The 19013-nt window shown below is 40.4% G+C and overlaps 1 protein-coding gene across 1 annotated transcript in view; it reads right to left on the bottom strand.

The window, feature by feature from the left end:
* EYS (eyes shut homolog) overlaps positions 1 to 19013 on the bottom strand; it is a 1412275-nt gene that overhangs the window by 37019 nt on the left and 1356243 nt on the right. The window contains 1 exon segment of the mRNA XM_057494276.1: positions 10803 to 10977. Within this exon segment, the coding sequence (XP_057350259.1) occupies positions 10803 to 10977 (175 nt within the window).

The raw sequence follows: 19013 nt of genomic DNA, 5'->3' as shown, positions 1-19013 counted from the left end.
GGTCTCAGGGACTGAAACAGTTCCTGGCATACTGTAATTTTTCTTTGAACATCCAGTGAATAAATAAATAAATAAGTGAATGAATGAGTCATGACTGGAATAAGGAAGTGGATAGGCCTGAGCAGAGAAATGACTCTGAGGACGGCAAGTTGAAGATGGAGAGCATCTGTAAGGATGTTTATAACAACAGCAAACATTTACTGAGGCTTCTCATGTGCCAGGCACTCTTCTAAGTACTTTAAATGTATGACTCATTTAATACTCCCTACAGTCCTATTAGGACGGTACTATTAGCATCCTCATTTTGCAGAGGAGGAACTTGAGAACATGAAAGTTAAGCCAATTACATGGCTAGTAATAGGTGAGAGAGTCCACACTTTAACTGCCATTTTACATCTCTCAGTCTTTGGAGTTTCAGGATTAAATGACTGAAGGGATTTTGTGCCATTATTGGGGAGAGGAACATTTGGAGAAGAATATGGCTTAATAAGAAGATATAAAAATCTACTTTTAGCAACACAGAGTTGGAGGTAAGAGCAGGTGATAAAAGGGCTTTTTTTCCCTCTAAGTATCTAGTGACATGGCTGTTACACAAAAGAAAATGTTAGGCACTTCAGAGACATGAGTAACAGCTGGTCATGATGGCAACCGAGTTGCATATTGGAGTATTTCACTGATACAAATATTTTACATCTGTGCATTTAGATGAGACATTAAAAATTTTCAATTGCAGATAAATTGGTTTTTATTATTAATTTTATAACTCAGAAACATCTGTAGATTGGTTTTTTCTTGTAATAGATATTCAACATGAACATTTAATTTTCTTGTAATTTGGCAATTCTAAGACTTCTGAAGTTTAGGATGACCACTGACTTATAAAAACTCATAATGAGATAATAGATTTAATGTTCTAATGAGATAATAGATTTAATGTTCTTTGTCTAAGATCACTTAAATATCATTCACTTGCTTACTAAATATTCACCAAAGTGGAAGTATGGTGCACCACACCAGTTTAACAGAGTGAATACGAAACAGAAAACGTCATTTTGCCTCCCAAGGACTTTGTGAGAACTTATTTATAACGAAGTATTTGTGTGAAATACATGTCCATAAAACACGCTATTCAAAGTTTACTAGGGCCTTACCTTAGTGTCAGGCACTGTTTTAAGTACTTTATATGTAGCAACTCACAGAATTCCCATATTAACCCTATGGGGTAAATGTAATTATTAGTCCTTACTGTGCAGTTGAGACACTGAGACTTAGAAAAACATAACCCTTGCTTAACGTACTTTGTTTCAGTGTACCTATCATTTAAATTCTTACTGCTTTGGACAAGAAAGGTTCCTTTATATATATAGAGGCTGATGAAGGTGAAGTATTAAGGTCATCATCGTGAGATGAGAGCAGAAAGTTCCTAGAGACCATTTCCCTTGAGCTGGATCTGCAAAAACGTTACGGCTAGAGATCTGTGGGTTTTCCATGCATAAGCAAAATCACAGGTACCGTACTTAAAATGAAATCTATGGGATGTGATAATAAAGTCATATGAATAAATGCATGTTATTTAGCAGTAGGTGACCATATGGCCTGAAGGACTCCATTTCTGTCTATATAACCTATTTTTCCACTATTTAAAGGGAAAGAGAGACAACAAACTTTCTCACCTTAGAATATCTGTTGTATAGGATGGCTTGATTCATGTCAATGTGCTTTCCTTTATGATTTATTTCCGTTGAGTAATAAGCTGGGAGACTAAGGTAAGTGTGATATGGTGGGTATCAATTGCCTGCTAAAATTTACTGGATATCCAATGACATGATCAAAATTTGAGCCTTTGAAAAATATACAGGCAAGCACTAAAACAAATGACCCTCACTCTACGTGGGAATGTGATGGCATGTCAAGACTCAACATGCTTACAAGGCAGGGTTGCTGTGATCACTCCACTTCCTTGATACTCACAGACTGTGAGAATGATGACATGAATTACTCTTTAAATACTAATTAAAATTCTGGCAGTTGTCTGTGGACTACAGTCCTAATGGTTCTGTTCTCCAGGTGTAAGGGCCTGACATTGTATTATGCTAACAGTTGGACTCAGTTCCTCTTAGAGAGGAATTGACTTTGGGAAACAATTTAGATGAGCTGGTTAGAGTAGATGGTGGACTCTAGTTCATTTGATATAAGTGTGAGCCTGGGCTACAAAAAGAAGATAGCTAAACTGCCCTGCCTGGGGTTAGGAGGGAAATTTGGTTTGTTCTAACCTAGAGAGTCAGTTGGAGCAAAATGAAGCAATGACAAGAAGACAAAGAAATGGGGTAGAGCAGCCAGGTATTTGCTGTGGAGGTGGGATGGCTAAAACACAGGTTGAAATTTGTTTAGGGGCCCATGGCATAAACCTTTCCCTTCCATATCTGCGTGCATCTTCTCCCCCTGATCTATCTCAAAGTGTGAACGGCTTTGTTAATTTGGTAGAAACCAAAGAAGTTGATTGTCACTTTTAGACATACATAGTAAGGAGTAGAGTCCCTGTGGGTGGAACCAGAGAAGGCTTTGGGAGCATACACCTTCCTCCTGGAATCTGCATTCATCTTGGAAAGGTCTTTGGACTTTCACAGTTTATGCAGAGCTCAAGGGTCTAGTAGAAAGCAACTGACATCGGAGGCTTGAGAAAATCTATTTTGAATTCTTACTTATTTTCTAGCTACTTAAAAAATAAAGGGACAGAAAGTACGAACTTAAGAATTTACGTCCTTCAAATACATTTTCCACAGGTGGCATCAAATAGTGGATTTACACTGTTTTGGCAGCTAAGAACTGAAGGTGAGGAAAGACGGGAATGAAATATCCCCAAATTTTGAAAGTAGTTATCTGTAACTGTTGGGGTCATTTGTATATTCTTTTCATTTTGTATTTTGTGAATTTTATAAATTAGATAAAATACATATTATATGTACTATCGCTTTTAATTCAAATGCATACCGAAGTAGAAAAAAACCAGTTATCAATGAAGCACTTGAACCCATTGCCCAGCTTCAAATGATAAGTTTTCAGCTCTTTAGCTTTCTTTCTTTCTCCACTAAAATAAAAAAATTCTATTTTATCTGTATTCAGTATATATCACTAACAGATGAGAAACTTTTAAAATCACAACCACAATACCATTATCAAACCCCACAAAATTAGCATTAATTTATTATTATATAATTGCTGTGTTAATTATGATCGTCTACAAAAGTTTACTTTTTAAGCGTTCATCAGGATTCAAACAGGTTCTACAAATGCATCTGTATGGTATAGGTCTTATGACTTGTTACCAGGATAAAAATTCTCCCTGTGTTTGTTTCTGTCTGTGCTATTTTTGTGTCATTTTTTCAGTGGAATTTCCTGTACTGTGGATTTGGCTGTCATTTAACTTGTTTCCTCTATTGCCCATATTTTTCATAAACTTGTAAATATGGATGCTTGATTAGATCCATGTTCAGGTGTTTTAACGCATTATAGGAGGTACTGTGTAGTTTTAACCACATGACACTAGAAGGCATATGCTGTCTGTTCCGTATTTAACTATGTTATGATTGATCAGTTGGCTTGAGTAGTGTCAGCTTGCTGCAACCATTATACAGTTTCCCATCAACCTTTGACTAAATGATTCAAGCAGCCATTATTTCTTTGGTGGTTACAAAATGGTGATGTTTCTCATTTCTATTATTTATGCTGCTCTTATTAGCTCAGTTCTATTAAGAACTACTTCTCATCAATTATCTGGCTAGTTCATATTATTTAGTATTAGCTATCTATTGCTTCATAATAAATTACCACAGACCTTAATGGCTTAAAGCAATAATAAACATTTATTATTATTATTATGGACTCAGAATAGTTTCCTCTGCTTTTAGGCCAGCTACCTGTAAATTCAGCCTTTATGTAACTGCCAGAGGGACTATATAAAATACAGTCTGATTTATTAAAAATGTTCAGTGGATAGGCCCATTTAATCCTTAAATTTAATAATTTAAGGTAGGCAGAAGTGGCAATGACTTCTGACCTAGCTTTGGAAGACATTAACTGTCATTTCCAGCCTATCCTATCATTCACACAGTTCAGCCCTATTCAGTGTGGGAGGGGATGTGTCTACTAGAAGGTAAGAATCACTAGGGGCCACTGGAGTCTGGCTACCATAGTTGAAAATACCATTTATAGGAAAGTAGGTTAAACACATTCATCTTTCACTTTATCCAATTTCAGAATAATGAGTGGTGCACTAGCAACCATAGGTGACAAAGGTGTATTGCCTGCCTCCCTGGTTGGGAGGCGGTGATTGTTACATCTGTGTGTTTATATATTGGTATGTTTAAATCCATTAATCCAGACATTATTCTCTGTGATTCTGAAATTTTTCTATCTTTGGTGAGTGGGAGTTGGTTCCTGTCTTCTCTTAAAATAACCCTCACAGTCTTTGATAACTCTCTTGCTTTTGGGCACAAAAAGACATCCAGGCTCATCCTACCCAGAGCAATCTCTAGATTCATGAAATCCCTATCAAAATACCAATAATATTTTTCACTGAACTAGAGCAAGTGATCTTAAAATTTGTATGGCATCATGGAAGACCCTGAATAGCCAAATCAATTTTGAGAAATAAGAACAAAGCTGGAAGTATCACGCTTCCTAATTTCAACCTACTGTATAAAGCCATAGTGATCAAAACAGTATGATGCTGGCACAAAAACAAATGCATAAGTCACTGGAACAAATAGCCCAGAAATAAACCCAAACTTATATCGTCAATTAATCTATGACAAAGAAGGCAAGAATATACAATGGGGAAAAGACAGTCTCTTCAATATTGTGCCAGGAAAAGTGGGTGGTAGGTACATGCAAAGAATGAAATTGGATCACCATCTTATACCACATACAAAATAAACTCTAAATGCATTAAAGACCAAAATATAAGACCTGAAGCCATAAAACTCCCAGTAGAAAAGCATCATCATTAGTATTTTTTTTCTGGATATGTCTCTTCAGGCAAGGGAAACAAAAGCAAAAATAAACAAGTAGGACTACATCAAACTAAAAAGGTTCTACACACCAAAGGACACCACCGACAAAAAGGCAACGGGGGCATATATGTGAATGATGTATCTGACAAGGGGCTAAAAATATAAAATATATAAATAACTCACATGACTCAATACCAGAAAAACAACGAGTTAAAAAATGACCTGAATAGACATTTTTCCAAAGGAGGCATACAGAGACCAACAGACACATGAAAAGATGCTCACATTACTAATCAGGGACATGTAAATCAAAACCCCAATGATATATCACCTCACACCTGTCAGAGTGGCTAATATAAGAAAAAAACATGAATAAATAACAAGTGTTGATGAAGATGTAGAGAAGAGGGAATCCTTGTGCACTGTTGCTGGGAATGTAAATTGGTGCAGCCACTGTGGAAAGCAGTATGGAGGTTCCTCAAAACAACTAAAAATATAAATACCATAGGACCCAGCAATTTCACTTCTGGGAATTTACACAAAGAAAACAAAATTACTGATTCAAAAAGATATATATGCACCCCTGTGTTTATTTCAGCATTATTTACAATAGCCAAGATACAGAAGCAACCTAAATGTCCATCTGTAGGTCAATGAATGGATAAAGAAGACATAGTACATATATACAATGGAGTATTACTCAGCCATAAAAAAGAATGAAATCTTGCCATTTGTAGCAATATAGATCGACCTAGAGGGTATTATACTAAATGAAATAAGACAAAGACTGATACCATGTGATTTCACTTATATATGGAATCAAACAAAACAAATAGACTCATAAACAGAGAGAACAGACTAGTGATTGCCATGGGGGAAGAGAATGTAGGAATGGGGAAGGGATATAAAGAGGTACAAACAAAATTATATACATTTGGTAATATATTGTTGATCATTGTGCTGTATATCTGAAACCAATATAATATTGTGTATCACCTATAGTTCAGTTAAAAAATGAAAAAAAGATATTCAGACCCATATCATACATTTCCTTCGTGTTGAATGTCCAATTTGCCAAATGATATTTGGAGATGATGATTTTGGCACTAGAGCTATTCATGGCTACTGGGTTATTATTATTTCTAGACTTCTTTAGTGGGCATAGCTGGGAAATAAGTTTTTAGAAAAAGAAAATTTTGTCATGAACTTATATGTCATTTCTAGTCCAAATTAAAGATGATAAGATTTTTACTCGATTTTATGTTTATATATCTTTATGCTAAGATCTTACTTTTAAATGAGAAATAGTCATATAATTACTCATTATGTAATTTTTATCTGTAGTTTTAAAATGACTATACCAATGATCCCACTAACATCGAGACCATAGGCTGCAATTTAGGATGTCTTTATGGTTCATTTTGTCCTTAGGATATAAATCACTGTATAGCCAAAATGCTTTTTAAAATCAAGTGAATTAAATCTCTAGTTGGTATGCCACCAACTTGAAATACAGTTGGATTCATTTATTTTCTTATTTCACTTCAGTGTTTAAGAATCACTTTTTCTTGTTTGATTTACCAGGTGAAACATTTACCTAGTTCCAGATAAAAAAACTATAAAGTAAATTGTATTTTTAAAAGTCTAACTTTCAGCCCTGTCATTTCTTCTTCTTCTCTTCCTCACCCTATAGGTAATCATTTATATTTTTTTTCTGTAATCTTCCCTTGCTTTTTTTCTTAGAAAAACATGAGCAATATGTATATATGTGTTTTGTATATCTGTGTATGTATTTATATTTACCTATCTCTATCATGCCCTTTTCTTTCATGTTCATTACACTACTTTTTTCACTTAATATATCCCGAGGATTGCTCCATAGCAACATATAAAGATTCTTTTTTTTTTATTGCTGCCTAATCCTCCATTGTATAAACATTCTTCAGCTTTGCCGATGCATTTCTCCTTTTACATCCACATTCTCTGAGCTCCTATTTACTTATTTTGTCTGTGCTGCTCATTTTTGCATCTAACTTGTTTTTGTGAGTTTTGGTTTTCCTCCACTGTGCTTTTCTTAAAGGAACACATCTGCATATCACCCTCCGTCACAGTCAGGATAAGAGTGTGTTAAAAGAAACTAAAGCTTATTAAAAATTTTAAGAGTTCACTTGAGTGAAAACCAGTTGAATCAGCAGCATCCAATCTAGCTGATGGACAGGAGCTCTGAGAGCTGCACAAAACCAAAGCCTACAGCAGAAGGGGCTGCGAACGAGGAAGCTGGTCTTTGAAACAGGAGGTTGGTTACGGCAGGGTTACCTGCCTTTAGGGGCCAGGCAGATTGCCAAACCCGTGCTCACCGGGCAGCCCCTGACCGCCTGGCCTAAGATTCCGTTTCTGGAAGAGCGGAAACTAAAGGGAAGCCTCGGTCTGGTGATGTGCTCAGCATAAGCCGCTCCATTTCGGGCCTGTTGTCTTGTTTCTAACAAAGGTCAAGCAAAGCGCAACTTAAATGAAGTACAATCTGCTTAAAAACATGTACGAAACACATGTACCTCTAGGGGCAAATTAGCACTAAGCAGACTTTTTTTTAACCTCGGCTGCTGACTCACTGCAGGAATGGTTACTGTTTGTACTGCGCCAGGGCGCATCCCAGGAGCTTAAAGACCTGTGAACTCTGCCTTTTTAGTATACTCTCAGTTGAGAAATTACATTAGAACACAGCTGGATCTGTGCATGCTCACGTACTTGGAACGGAAAGCAAGGCCTCGAGCAGTTCCCAGGAGCAGAGCGCACGGACAGTCCCAGCCTATGCCTGCCTCCCTCCTTCCTTGGTAAGATTCTGCTGTGCTTCCCAAACCACACCTCCAGCCCCCAGCTGGGAGGCGAGAAAACTGATTTGCAAACACTGGAATTTATGCTTCTGTGTTGGGACTTGGCCTCTTGAACATTTAAAAACTATTGTAGCATGTGTGTTATTTTTCAGGAGGAGACTAGACTTCAGCCTTGCTCTGTCTTTAATGTTACCTATAAATTCAACTAAATATTACTCTGCTTCTGGTGAAAAATGAAAGTGTTGAGCCATATCAAACTGAGAGCCTGGGCTGAGGAGAAAGACAGGAAAACTTCTTACACACTATTGAAAAGTCTATTAAGAAGAATGCATCTTTTCACTTTAAAAGGGGGATTCTCGTTAAAAGGGGATTGCTTCAATCTGAGATTTAAGCAGAATTGCAAAATGTCAAAAGAATAAAATTCTCCTTAAACTTCTGCTGCTACTGGAGCTGAATGTCTATGAGGGGAAACCTTAATATTTTTAAACAGCTTTGTTGAGGTGTAATTTACTATCATGAAAGTCACCTTTGTTAAGCTCAGGAAGCTATACGTCTAATAAATCATTCTATAATAGTCACAAGAGCTACTTCTCTTTTCTAAATAATTAGCTGCTTTTAAATTCATTTCTTATTATTTAGGTCCGGGACAGAATACTGACCAAGGAACTGGAAGATTTGGGTTTGGGTCCTGCTTTCTTATGTACAAGATGATGGTACGTGCTCTTGACTCTTTCACAATTTCTGGGGCTTAGTTTCCCACCCATTAAATTGGGACTAGGATACCTGCCTTGACTAATTTAGGAAGTTTTAATTAGGAGTGGTGGGAATAATATATGCAAAAAATTCTTTGTTAGCCACAAGTGCTGTACAGTTGTAAGGCATTACTTTATCACAATTCAAAAAAATTTTTTTTATTAAGCAAAATAATCTGCTAATAGTTCTGTCTAGCCATCCCTGGCACTATATATTCCAAGGTAAGCATTTGTGACTCTTGAAACAGGCCCTTTGTTCCTCAAGGAACAATGAAGATCTGGGATAGATTTCTTCCTTGCACCTTTAACTTCATGTGCTTTCTTACGTCCCCTCCCCAGTCTTCATTATTATCACATTAAAAGTAACACAAATACTGAGTAGGTCTCCTGGAGAATGTCCACATTTCTTTAGATAAAGTGAGGTAAATGCGTGCTTCTGAATACTTAAGCTTAGAGCACTTAGAATACGGAAGTGTAAAGCAAACTTAAAAATTGTAAAGAAATAAGGATAAATCATAATGGTTAAGGTAATTCCCCGGAAATATTGCCCTGTGATGGTAGCATCCCAAGGCTCAGGTGTTGTCCTTAGCACTTTCATGGGCTTGGTCAAATTACATGTTTTCTTAAAAAATTTCCTAATATTCAGCTAACACTATTAACTTACTATTTGGCATATTGCCTGTAATATGGAGCACATCAAGCCTTTTCATAGTTGGATTAATTGAGACTTGACTCATCACTGATGGTCATCTGACAATCTCATACTCAGTAGTTCACAAAATACTACTTCTCTGCAGTATCTTCTAAATTAATTCTTTCCTTTCCTTTTCTATGGCTATTTCTTCAAACCAGGCCCTTTATAATGTGCTTGGATTTTAAAACTGTCTTCCTTGTGATTCCCTAATATTCTGCAAAGGGATGTCAAGGTGACTTGAGAATATCTGTCTTTTCCATGGCTATTTCCTGCCCAGGAACTGTTTGCGTGTCTTTCTTGAAGTAAATAAAATCCATTATCTACCCTGTAAGTTTCTCATCCTTCCATTCCTCCTGTCATAGCCCTTTCTCACAGCTAATGCATAAAATATTCCATTAGTCAATTTGCTCCATCTCCATGACCATAGGGACATCTGGCTTGTCTCACATTGGTACTTCTGCTTAGAAACTTCAGCATAAAGAGTCCTTCTACTTTTTCATCACACATCTATTCAGTGATCCATTAACCCAACAAATACTTAATGAATGCATATTCTATGCTGGGCACTTGGCACTATTCTAGGTATGAGAGATACAATGGTAGCACAAGAGAGCAGGCCTATTGTGAGGGAAAAATAATAACTAATATATAAACAAGAAAAAACAAAATAAGAGAATGATGTATTATGGAGAAAGTAAAATATGTCATAGAGAATGATTAGAGGGAGGGATAGTTTTGGGTTAATGAAAGGAGCACGCCTCTGAGTTGGTGAGCCATTGATAGGATGGAGGCAGCCAAATGGAGGCTGGTGGCAAGGGTCCCCCAGGCAGAAGACACACATAGCAGAACTGAACTTGGTGTGTTCAAAGGACAGAAGGAGGCTAACTGGACTTGAACATAGTGTGGAATAAGAGAAAAGGCCTAAGAGCCTATTCCCAGAGCTCTGACAGGCAGTGGCAGAGGCAGAGAAAAGGTCTAAGAGGTGGCAGGGGCTGGTCATGGAGGGCCTTGCAGGCTATAGGGATGAGTTTAGACATTACGTGTCATTAGAAGTGACTTTTCTTCCCACTCAACAGGTTCACATTTGATCTCATACCAAAGTAGTTCAGAAATGTATCACACAGCATTGCTAGGCCCACTGAGAGAGGGCCCTTTGAGAAGAGACTCGAACCTAAATGTGAAAGCAAATCCTTAGTAAGCCCTAGTACGATCACCATGGCTTGTCTCAGTACCATGAACCTCAGACATGTTTTCCGTGGTGCCTGGAATGAGAAGTAGTGGTTCATTTCCATTGCTTAAAGGAATTGAGAAGATGGCATAAATGCTATGCTGAGCCTCTTTCAGTTGCCTTTATTTGTCTGTCTACAAGCCTACATACAACAGGACATCTAACAAGTCTACGTAGAAATATTTTAAATGTGATCATCAGTCTGTCTTCCCAGTTTGTGAGAGTGGAATACCAGTTAGAATGCAAGTAACCTGCTACTATCTCTCCTAACAAAATCATACTTACCGAACAGTAGCTCCACTCACTGTGCAAGTCCCACCATTGCGACATTTCATTAAACTACAAGGAGAAACATCGCACTGGCCAATGCTGCGCCCAGCAGTGGGGTGGCCCTCAGGGTGCCCCAGGCTTCTGAAATGGCCATCCTTCTCAGTGCGAACTTGAAGAGTAAAAATACAGCCTTGAAGAAAGGGAAAAATGATTCATATTAAAAATTGTAAGAAATAGATAAAAGAAGAACATTTTTAAAGTAACTTTTTTCAACATAATGCATGTCAATTTTTAAGGAAAAAAAAAAAAAACAAGCACAGAGCGGAAAAAATAAACCTTCTACAATATCACCACTCCAGGGAAGACAGTATATTTTCCTATGCTTAGTTGTATTTTCTTTTAAACAAAAATAGAATCCTGCATTAAACTATAGAATATATAGTATTACACCAAAAGTTTGAAATTCATAAATACCATTAACTCTTTTCTCATGGCATTAACTATTTTTAAGTGATGGTATAACATTCTTTTATATTTAACTAACCTTCAATTAGTGGACAATTGACTTATTTCTACTTTTTTGCTCTTAGAAATAATACTAGAATGAATATCATTGTCTGTATATCCTTATACATTTCTAATTATTTTCTCAGTATAAATTCTAGCAGTGAGACTACTAGGGTGAAAGATATGGATGCTTTGAAGTGCACCAAATGTCATAGATATTTTGCACAATTATGTCTCCACCCCCCACACTGAAACATCTGCTTCTTCACAATCATTGTAACACAAGAGATCATTGTTTCATTTTTTAAAGTGTCATTGATATACAATCTGATGGTGGTTTCAAATACACAATACAGTATATCATGTTTCATTTTTAAATGAAATAAGTAAAATGGTTTTTTTTTTGCTATTTTAAATTGGGATATAACCTTTTAATAAATTCTTTGTTGTGATTTTTCCTTTTGCTTATTTTGTACTGATTTTCTCTATTCACCCTTTTTACCATTTATTTGAAAGACCTTTTAATATAGTAAGTGTATCAGTTACTTGTCATATATTGCAAATAATTTCACAGTTTAATATCTGCCATTTCACTTTGTTTACGGTGAGGCTTTTGTATGTGTGTGTGTATGTGTAGAGAAGTTTGTAGTATTTATGTTCTCACATCTATCTTTTGTCCTCTTAGGGATTTTGCCTTCACATGTGTCCTTATAAAAGTGTTTTCCAGACATATACATAGAATCTCACTTATATTTGGAATCCCCAAATGTCAAACTGATAGAAGCAGAGTAATGGAATGGTTGTTGTCAGGGACTGGCAGGGGTGGTGGGAGAAATGGGGAGATGCTAGTCAAACTTTGAGTTATAAGATGGGTGGTTATGGAGGTCTAAATTACAGCATGATTATAGTTAATAATACTTTATTGTATACTTGAAGTTTGTTGAGAAAGTAGATCATAAGTGTTCTCACCACATGCACACACAATAAATAACTGTTAAATAACAGATGTGTTAATAAACTTGACATGGTACTCTTTTCATAATGTTTTTACACCAAGCCCTCAAAGATGATTCAGGGAGTTGATCCGATAGAGTCAGAGAGCCAGAAATGACTCAGAGAGGTAATCAGATGAAGCCACAGGGTCCCAGAGTTACTCAGGAAATGTCCAGGGTTCCCCCAGATAAGAAACATCAGAAGCACAGGCACAGCACAGCCCCTGTCCTCATTCCACCAATCAAAACAAGCCTAGAGAGCTGACAGCTGTCAATCAAGGACCTCTCTGCCCTGCGAAAACCACATAAAAGAAGCCTCAGAATGAGCACCCACGCCTGCCTGTCTCATCTCAGGCAGGCCCGCTCTGCTGCTCTGTGCAGGGTGCATTAAAACTTACTTTGCTTTCTTGACTTGGTTTCTTGTCTCACTATATCTGACTTCCCTGCAACACCGGGCCGAGTCCCTTCCTTCCTAACACCATCATGTTGTACTGTCGCGCGCCCCGTCCTCGCCGGCAAGAACAGCACGCAACAACAGCAGGATTCTTCTGCAGAAAGCTTTAATCTTCAGCTCTTTTGTGATACAATCATCAGGGGAAGAACCCAAAGGGAAAGACTGGGCTAGCTATATAGTTCTCATGCTCCAAGCTGATTGCGCGCTGCCTGTGATGCTTCATTAGCATAGCTGCTACGATACGCCGATTGGTTAGCAGGTGAAGGTCTAATTAGCATGTGGTATGCGGCCAGGAAGTACGGGACTTTCTAGTGGCGGGATTATCCAGAAGTAGTCTTTGTTTTACCTACAACTTTCTCTTAAGCCGGGCGCCATTTTTGGGTGCGGCGGGTATGGCTACCAACATCTCCCCCTTTTTTGTTTTGTTGAAACTCAGGGCGGAACTTGTCAGCTGAGGTGGAGATAGAGGCCTAATCTCCAGAAACTTTAGTGTCCAATTAGTGGAGAAGGGTATGCGGACACTGACCCTTATGCAATCAGGCATGTCTCACAGAGGGGCCCATGACCTCCTGCAGTGCAGTGCCTCGCACCCTCTAGCTGACGGACCGCCCGGTACAAAGGGTCTGGGCCTGTGCAATGACCCTCTTGCACCGAGTTTCGTATGTGAAGCTTCGGGTAAGCGAATAGGTACCCAAACCTGGTGCAATGCCACAAGGGCTCAGGGTGCGAGGGCTACCTAAGCTAAAGCTGTGCTTCTTTCTTGAGCATGTTAAGCCATACTTGGGGAGAGGCGCCCATTTCTACTGCCATCAAGGCTTGAGCAATTACCACCTTATCTCGCCGTTGTTGGGCTTTGAGCTTGCATAACAACCAGAGTAGGAGCATGAGACCTCCAAGCATGAATACACTTATCCCAGCTATGCCCGCCCACTCCTTGACGTGGGAGAGAGCTCTGTGGAACCAGGAAGACAGTCCTTCTGCCACGGAGATATCTATTCTCGTGGAATTGATGTGGATTATCTCTCGCCGCAGCTCCTCCAACGCTCCTTCAAAATCTTGGGACCAGTTTCCTGAAAGATACTGAGATAGGCCTCGGGACAGATTAGCTGCTCGCGTGAAATTTGCATATTGTATGCTAGTAATGCAGAGAGCACGGAATTTCTGCTCACAACCTAATTGGGCTAATTGCCACAGCACATCTATTTGTTCCTCTACAAGGTCAACTCGCTGATTGAGGACCATTATTCCTCCTTTCAGCTTACCATCAAGCGTGGATTGATGGTCAAGGGCAGAGGATACTGATTCCGCAAGGTTATTGAGTTCTGTAGCTGATTTGATAGAGGTGTCTAAAGCTATGCCAGCTGCGGTGGCTGCAACTGCGGATATGGAGATTAGAAGCACTATAGCGGCTGTAGCACCGAAGTCACGTTTCTCCCGAAACAGGGTCATGGTGTTAGGTGCGTCTACTGGGACGGGGACCCAACGAGGAATGCGGGCTATTAAGGCATTGGTGAAGTTAAGCGCATCCCAGCATTGCGATAAGAAACAGGTATCATTGGTGCAGAGGTCAAAACTACTATTGGACAAAATAAACAGAAATGGGGGGTGGACGCATACTGGAGTAGGTGGAAAAGTTGTAGAAATTTGTACTTCATTTACTGTTGTACAGATGAAGGCGTCGGGGTCATTCTTTACAGAAATTTTGGACTGATTGAACTGGCAGGACACATTACTTATACCACCGATTATTCCCCCAAGAAGGGCGGTGAACGGGGAAAGGTCAGTACATGAACCATTAACTCCACATAGCATCCATTTGTGAAAAGGATTCATATCCATCTCTTGCAGGTAGTCTCCCTGTTTCATGTTGTGATTATTAGGCTTGCTAGGCCCTAAGGGCCCTGGGGCATGCATATCCGGGGAGATGGTATATGTCTGTTCTGCATTTGCCCAGGTTGCTTTATGGGACTGGCAATCTGTCCAGGGCCATAACTCTCCCTCATAGTCACCCAAACAGTGAGGGGCATACTTAGGTTGTAGGGGACTGGTGGTAGAAGCACTAGTATTAAGAGGGTCTATAAATGTGCCATTGATCCAGATGACTTGACGGATTGCTCCTAGGATTGTGTAGTTTCTATTTGAGCTATTTATCGCCCACTGGTTGACCTCGCTGAACCACCCATACTTGCGCACTTTCAGGGAAATACAGTTAGTTAGATTTTGAGTGGTGAAGCATAGTGATCCAGTGGTTACAAAGGACCGGTTTTCTCCCAATGGAGCCATTATAGTATCTTTTGCTAGGTATGGCAGGTTTATGCTAGAGTTGGTAGTGAAAAAACGTGGAAAAACTGCTGCATTGAAGCGGACTGGCATAGGCTTAGGAAAGGCAGACAATATTCCCCATCTCAGTACTCCCTGAATCGGGGTTCCCAGTGATGAGAGCAGGATCAGTAGGCACAGAGTGGTCATCTCCTTTGTCCAGGACCTTCCTTGTCAGGCGCTCTGGGATCCAGAAGGGGTTTTCTTCACCCTGGGGGAAAACACATACAGCTCCCCTGGATCTAATTATAATTGGATCCGGGCCTTTCCATTGGTTAGATAGTACATCCTTCCATTTTACCAGTTCTTGTGGGGCTTTTGGCCACTGATTATGGCGGTCCGCCGCTGTATGGCCTTGAGCGTCCAGGTTCAAAAAATTGAGAGTGAAAAGTGCTAGGGCTATAGCTGTTTTGGGTGTGGGGGGTATGTCCTCAATTCCCCCTTTTTGTTTAATTAGATAGGATTTGAGAGTGCGGTTCGCGCGCTCCACAATCCCTTGACCCTGTGGGTTGTAAGGAAGACCAGTGATATGTTTAATTCCCATGTGATGACAAAATTGAGCAAATTTGGCAGAAGTATAGGCGGGACCATTGTCTGTTTTGAGGATTTGGGGTAACCCCCATGCGCTCCAAGCCTCAAGACAGTGGTGAATGACATGGGAAACTTTCTCTCCAGACAATGGGGAGGCAAAGATGACTCCCGAACAAGTATCCACAGATACATGTACATATTTCAGCTTCCCAAAGGAAGAAATATGTGTTACATCCATTTGCCAAACCTGTAAAGGCTTAATACCTCTAGGATTGATCCCAACATGAGGTGTGGGAAGAAAACTGCAGCAGTGTTGGCAGCTAAGAACAATGTTCCTAGCTTTGGCTCTGGTTATACTAAACCGCTTGCGCAGTGTTTCAGCAGTGACATGAAATTGTGAGTGGAATTTTGAAGCTGTGGCGACAGGGTCTAGCAGAGGGAAAGCTATACTCCTAGTCGCGAGGTCTGCTAGCTGGTTGCCGCGGGCCATAGGCCCGGGAAGGCCTGAGTGTGCTCTGATGTGGGTTATATATAAGGGTGATTGTCTATTAAGTAATTCTGATTGTAGCTGCTTGAACAGAGTGGCTACTGTGCTGGATGCTTTGATTAGCCCGGCCACTTCCAGAGATTTGACTGCATTAACTACATAACAAGAATCTGACACAACATTCAAGGGTCCAGGGAAGGTTTGTAGAACCTCTAAAACGATGTGGCATTCTACTATTTGTGGAGTATTGGGCGTATAATTTTTTGTTACAATTTTGCCGTTATGGACATAGGCACCCGTACCAGTCTTGGATCCATCTGTGTAGACTGTTTCTCCATGTGGCAACGGGGTTAGGCTAGTGATCCGAGGGAACACTAGGGGATGATTTTTAGCAAAATTGATGAGGGGATGTTTTGGGAAATGATTATCAAAGGTTCCCGGGAAGCTATAAGCAAGTATGGCCCAATCATCATTCATAGCACATAATATTTGTATCTGCTCCATATTGTAAGGGGTTATGATTGTTGCTGGAGCTTTCCCAAAATGTGTTAATGAGGTTTTTACTCCCCTCAGAGCGAGATTGGCTATGGCAGCTGGGTAGTATTCTATCGTTCTAGCCTGAGAGGCTTGGGGATGGATCCAGATCAGTGGCCCTCGTTGCCACAAGACTGCAGTTGGCAGTCCCGGAGTAGGGAGGATGCATAACTCAAAGGGTTCATTTAATTGTATCCTATTCAATTGTGCTGTCATTAAGGCCTGTTCTACCTTGTGGATGGCCTGCACTGCCTCAGGTGTAAGGGAGCGCGGAGATGTTAGTTGTGAGTCTCCTTCTAGGATTTTAAACAGTGGTTTCAAGTCAGTGGTAGGTATCTTTAAAAATGGCCGCAACCAATTAATGTCTCCTAGGAGTTTCTGGAAATCATTCAAAGTTTGCAGTTGATCATGTCTTATCTCAAGCTTTTGGGGGTAAATAACATCTTTGGAAATAGTGGTTCCTAGGAATTTGCTAATACTAGATTTCTGGACTTTCTCACTGGCAATATTCAGTCCCCATGATTCTAGGGATTTAGTGAGCTTTACATAGGCCTCTTCTACCTCTGCTGATTGTGGGGAGCAGAGAAGGATATCATCCATATAGTGAATAATTTTTAGTTTGGGGTAGTTTTTGCGAATTGGTGCTAGCGCTTGCTGAACATACAGTTGACATATGGTGGGGCTATTTGCCATCCCTTGAGGGGGGACTTTCCACTGAAATCTGGCATCTGGTTGCTCATGATTAATAGCTGGCAGGGTGAAAGCAAACCTTTCTCTATCTTTGGTGTTTAGGTGTATGGAGAAGAAACAATCTTTGATGTCTATTATGATTACTTTCCATTCTTTGGGTAGAGCAGAGAGAAGCGGCAGTCCTCGCTGGACAGGTCCAAATAGCCTCATTTGAGCATTTACTGCTCTCAAGTCATGAAGCAATCTCCATGATCCTGACTTTTTTCTGATTATAAATATGGGCGTATTCCATGGAGATACAGAGGGTTCTAAATGTCCTAATTGGAGCTGTTCTTGTACTAAATGGTGAGCTGCTTCTAATTTCTCAGAGGATAGGGGCCACTGAGGAACCCATATGGCCTCCTCTGTAAGCCAAGGTATGGGCATGGCATCTTCAATGGCCCCTAGGGAAAACCCAGGCCATGACGGTCATTTTTTACTTTGGGAAGGATAGGCTCTGTGCGTCCCTGTTGGTGTTTCCCTAGCCCTTTACCAGGGATATATCCCATATCCATCATCATGCCTAGGGCAGGGGTGGAGCATTCATTAACGAGTTTAAGGCCTAGGCCCTGCATAACATCTCTCCCCCACAAATTGATTGGCAGTGGGAGCACATAAGGGGTAACTGTACCTTCTTGCCCCTCAGGCGCTTGCCATTTCAATGGTTTGGCACTAATGGTAGGACTAGACTCATATCCTAAACCTTGTAAAGAGTGTGAAGACTGGATTACTGGCCACTTCGAAGGCCACCAGGTGGCGGAGATGATACTTTTATCCGCTCCAGTGTCTAAAATCCCTTCAAAACTTTTTCCTTCTATCTTGAGGGTTAATTTTGGTCTGTCTGCTAAATCTAATACTATGAAAGCTGAATTGTAGTTAGAGGAGCCGAAACTCCCTTCTCCTCTCTCAGTGGTGGCGGCTGGGTAATTGGCATGGAGACTGGGCAATACTAGGAGTTGGGCTATGCGGTCTCCCGGGGATATAGGGTAGATTCCTCTGGGGGCTGAGCACATAATTTTTACTTGTCCTTCATAGTCCTGATCAATAACTCCGGAATGGACTACAAGGCCTTTTAAGGCAGCAGAAGAGCGCCCCAAAAGCAACCCAACTGTATCTGGTGGTAATGGGCCTTTAAAGTCTGATAGAATGGGTTGAACTCCCATCTGCGGGGTCAGCACTATTCTGGTGGTGGCACGGATGTCCAATCCTGCTGAACCTGGAGTAGCTCTCCTTGGGGGGCTGTGCTGCTCCTGAAGGACACTGGTGTGCTGGCTGCCCCATATATTTGCGGGCCCTGGCGGCGGGGGCCCCTCTGGGAGTTTTTTGGCGACTCTAAAGGTTTGCCTTCTATGTCTTTCACAGATCGGCATTCCTTAGCCCAATGCCTGCCTTTCTTACATCTCGGGCATACTCCAGGGGTTCTTTGGGCTATCTGTTCGAAGGCCGGGCCTCTACAGTCTCTCTTCATGTGACCCAGTTGCCCACATTGAAAACACTTAACATTCCTATTAAGGTTCTTAGCTTGTCTATGACTCTGCAATATAGCGGCGGCTAGGCCTGCATTGGTGAGGGGCCCTCCTACTTCCCTGCAAGCTTTCAACCAAGCAGTCAATCCTTTCTGCTTCCAGGGGGTAATTGCCTGTCTGCATTCTCTGGTGCATTGTTCAAACACT

This window comes from Manis pentadactyla, chromosome 16 (genome assembly GCF_030020395.1).
Source record: "Manis pentadactyla isolate mManPen7 chromosome 16, mManPen7.hap1, whole genome shotgun sequence".
Lineage (NCBI taxonomy): Eukaryota > Metazoa > Chordata > Mammalia > Pholidota > Manidae > Manis > Manis pentadactyla.
This window is presented reverse-complemented; position numbering and strand designations above follow the sequence as displayed.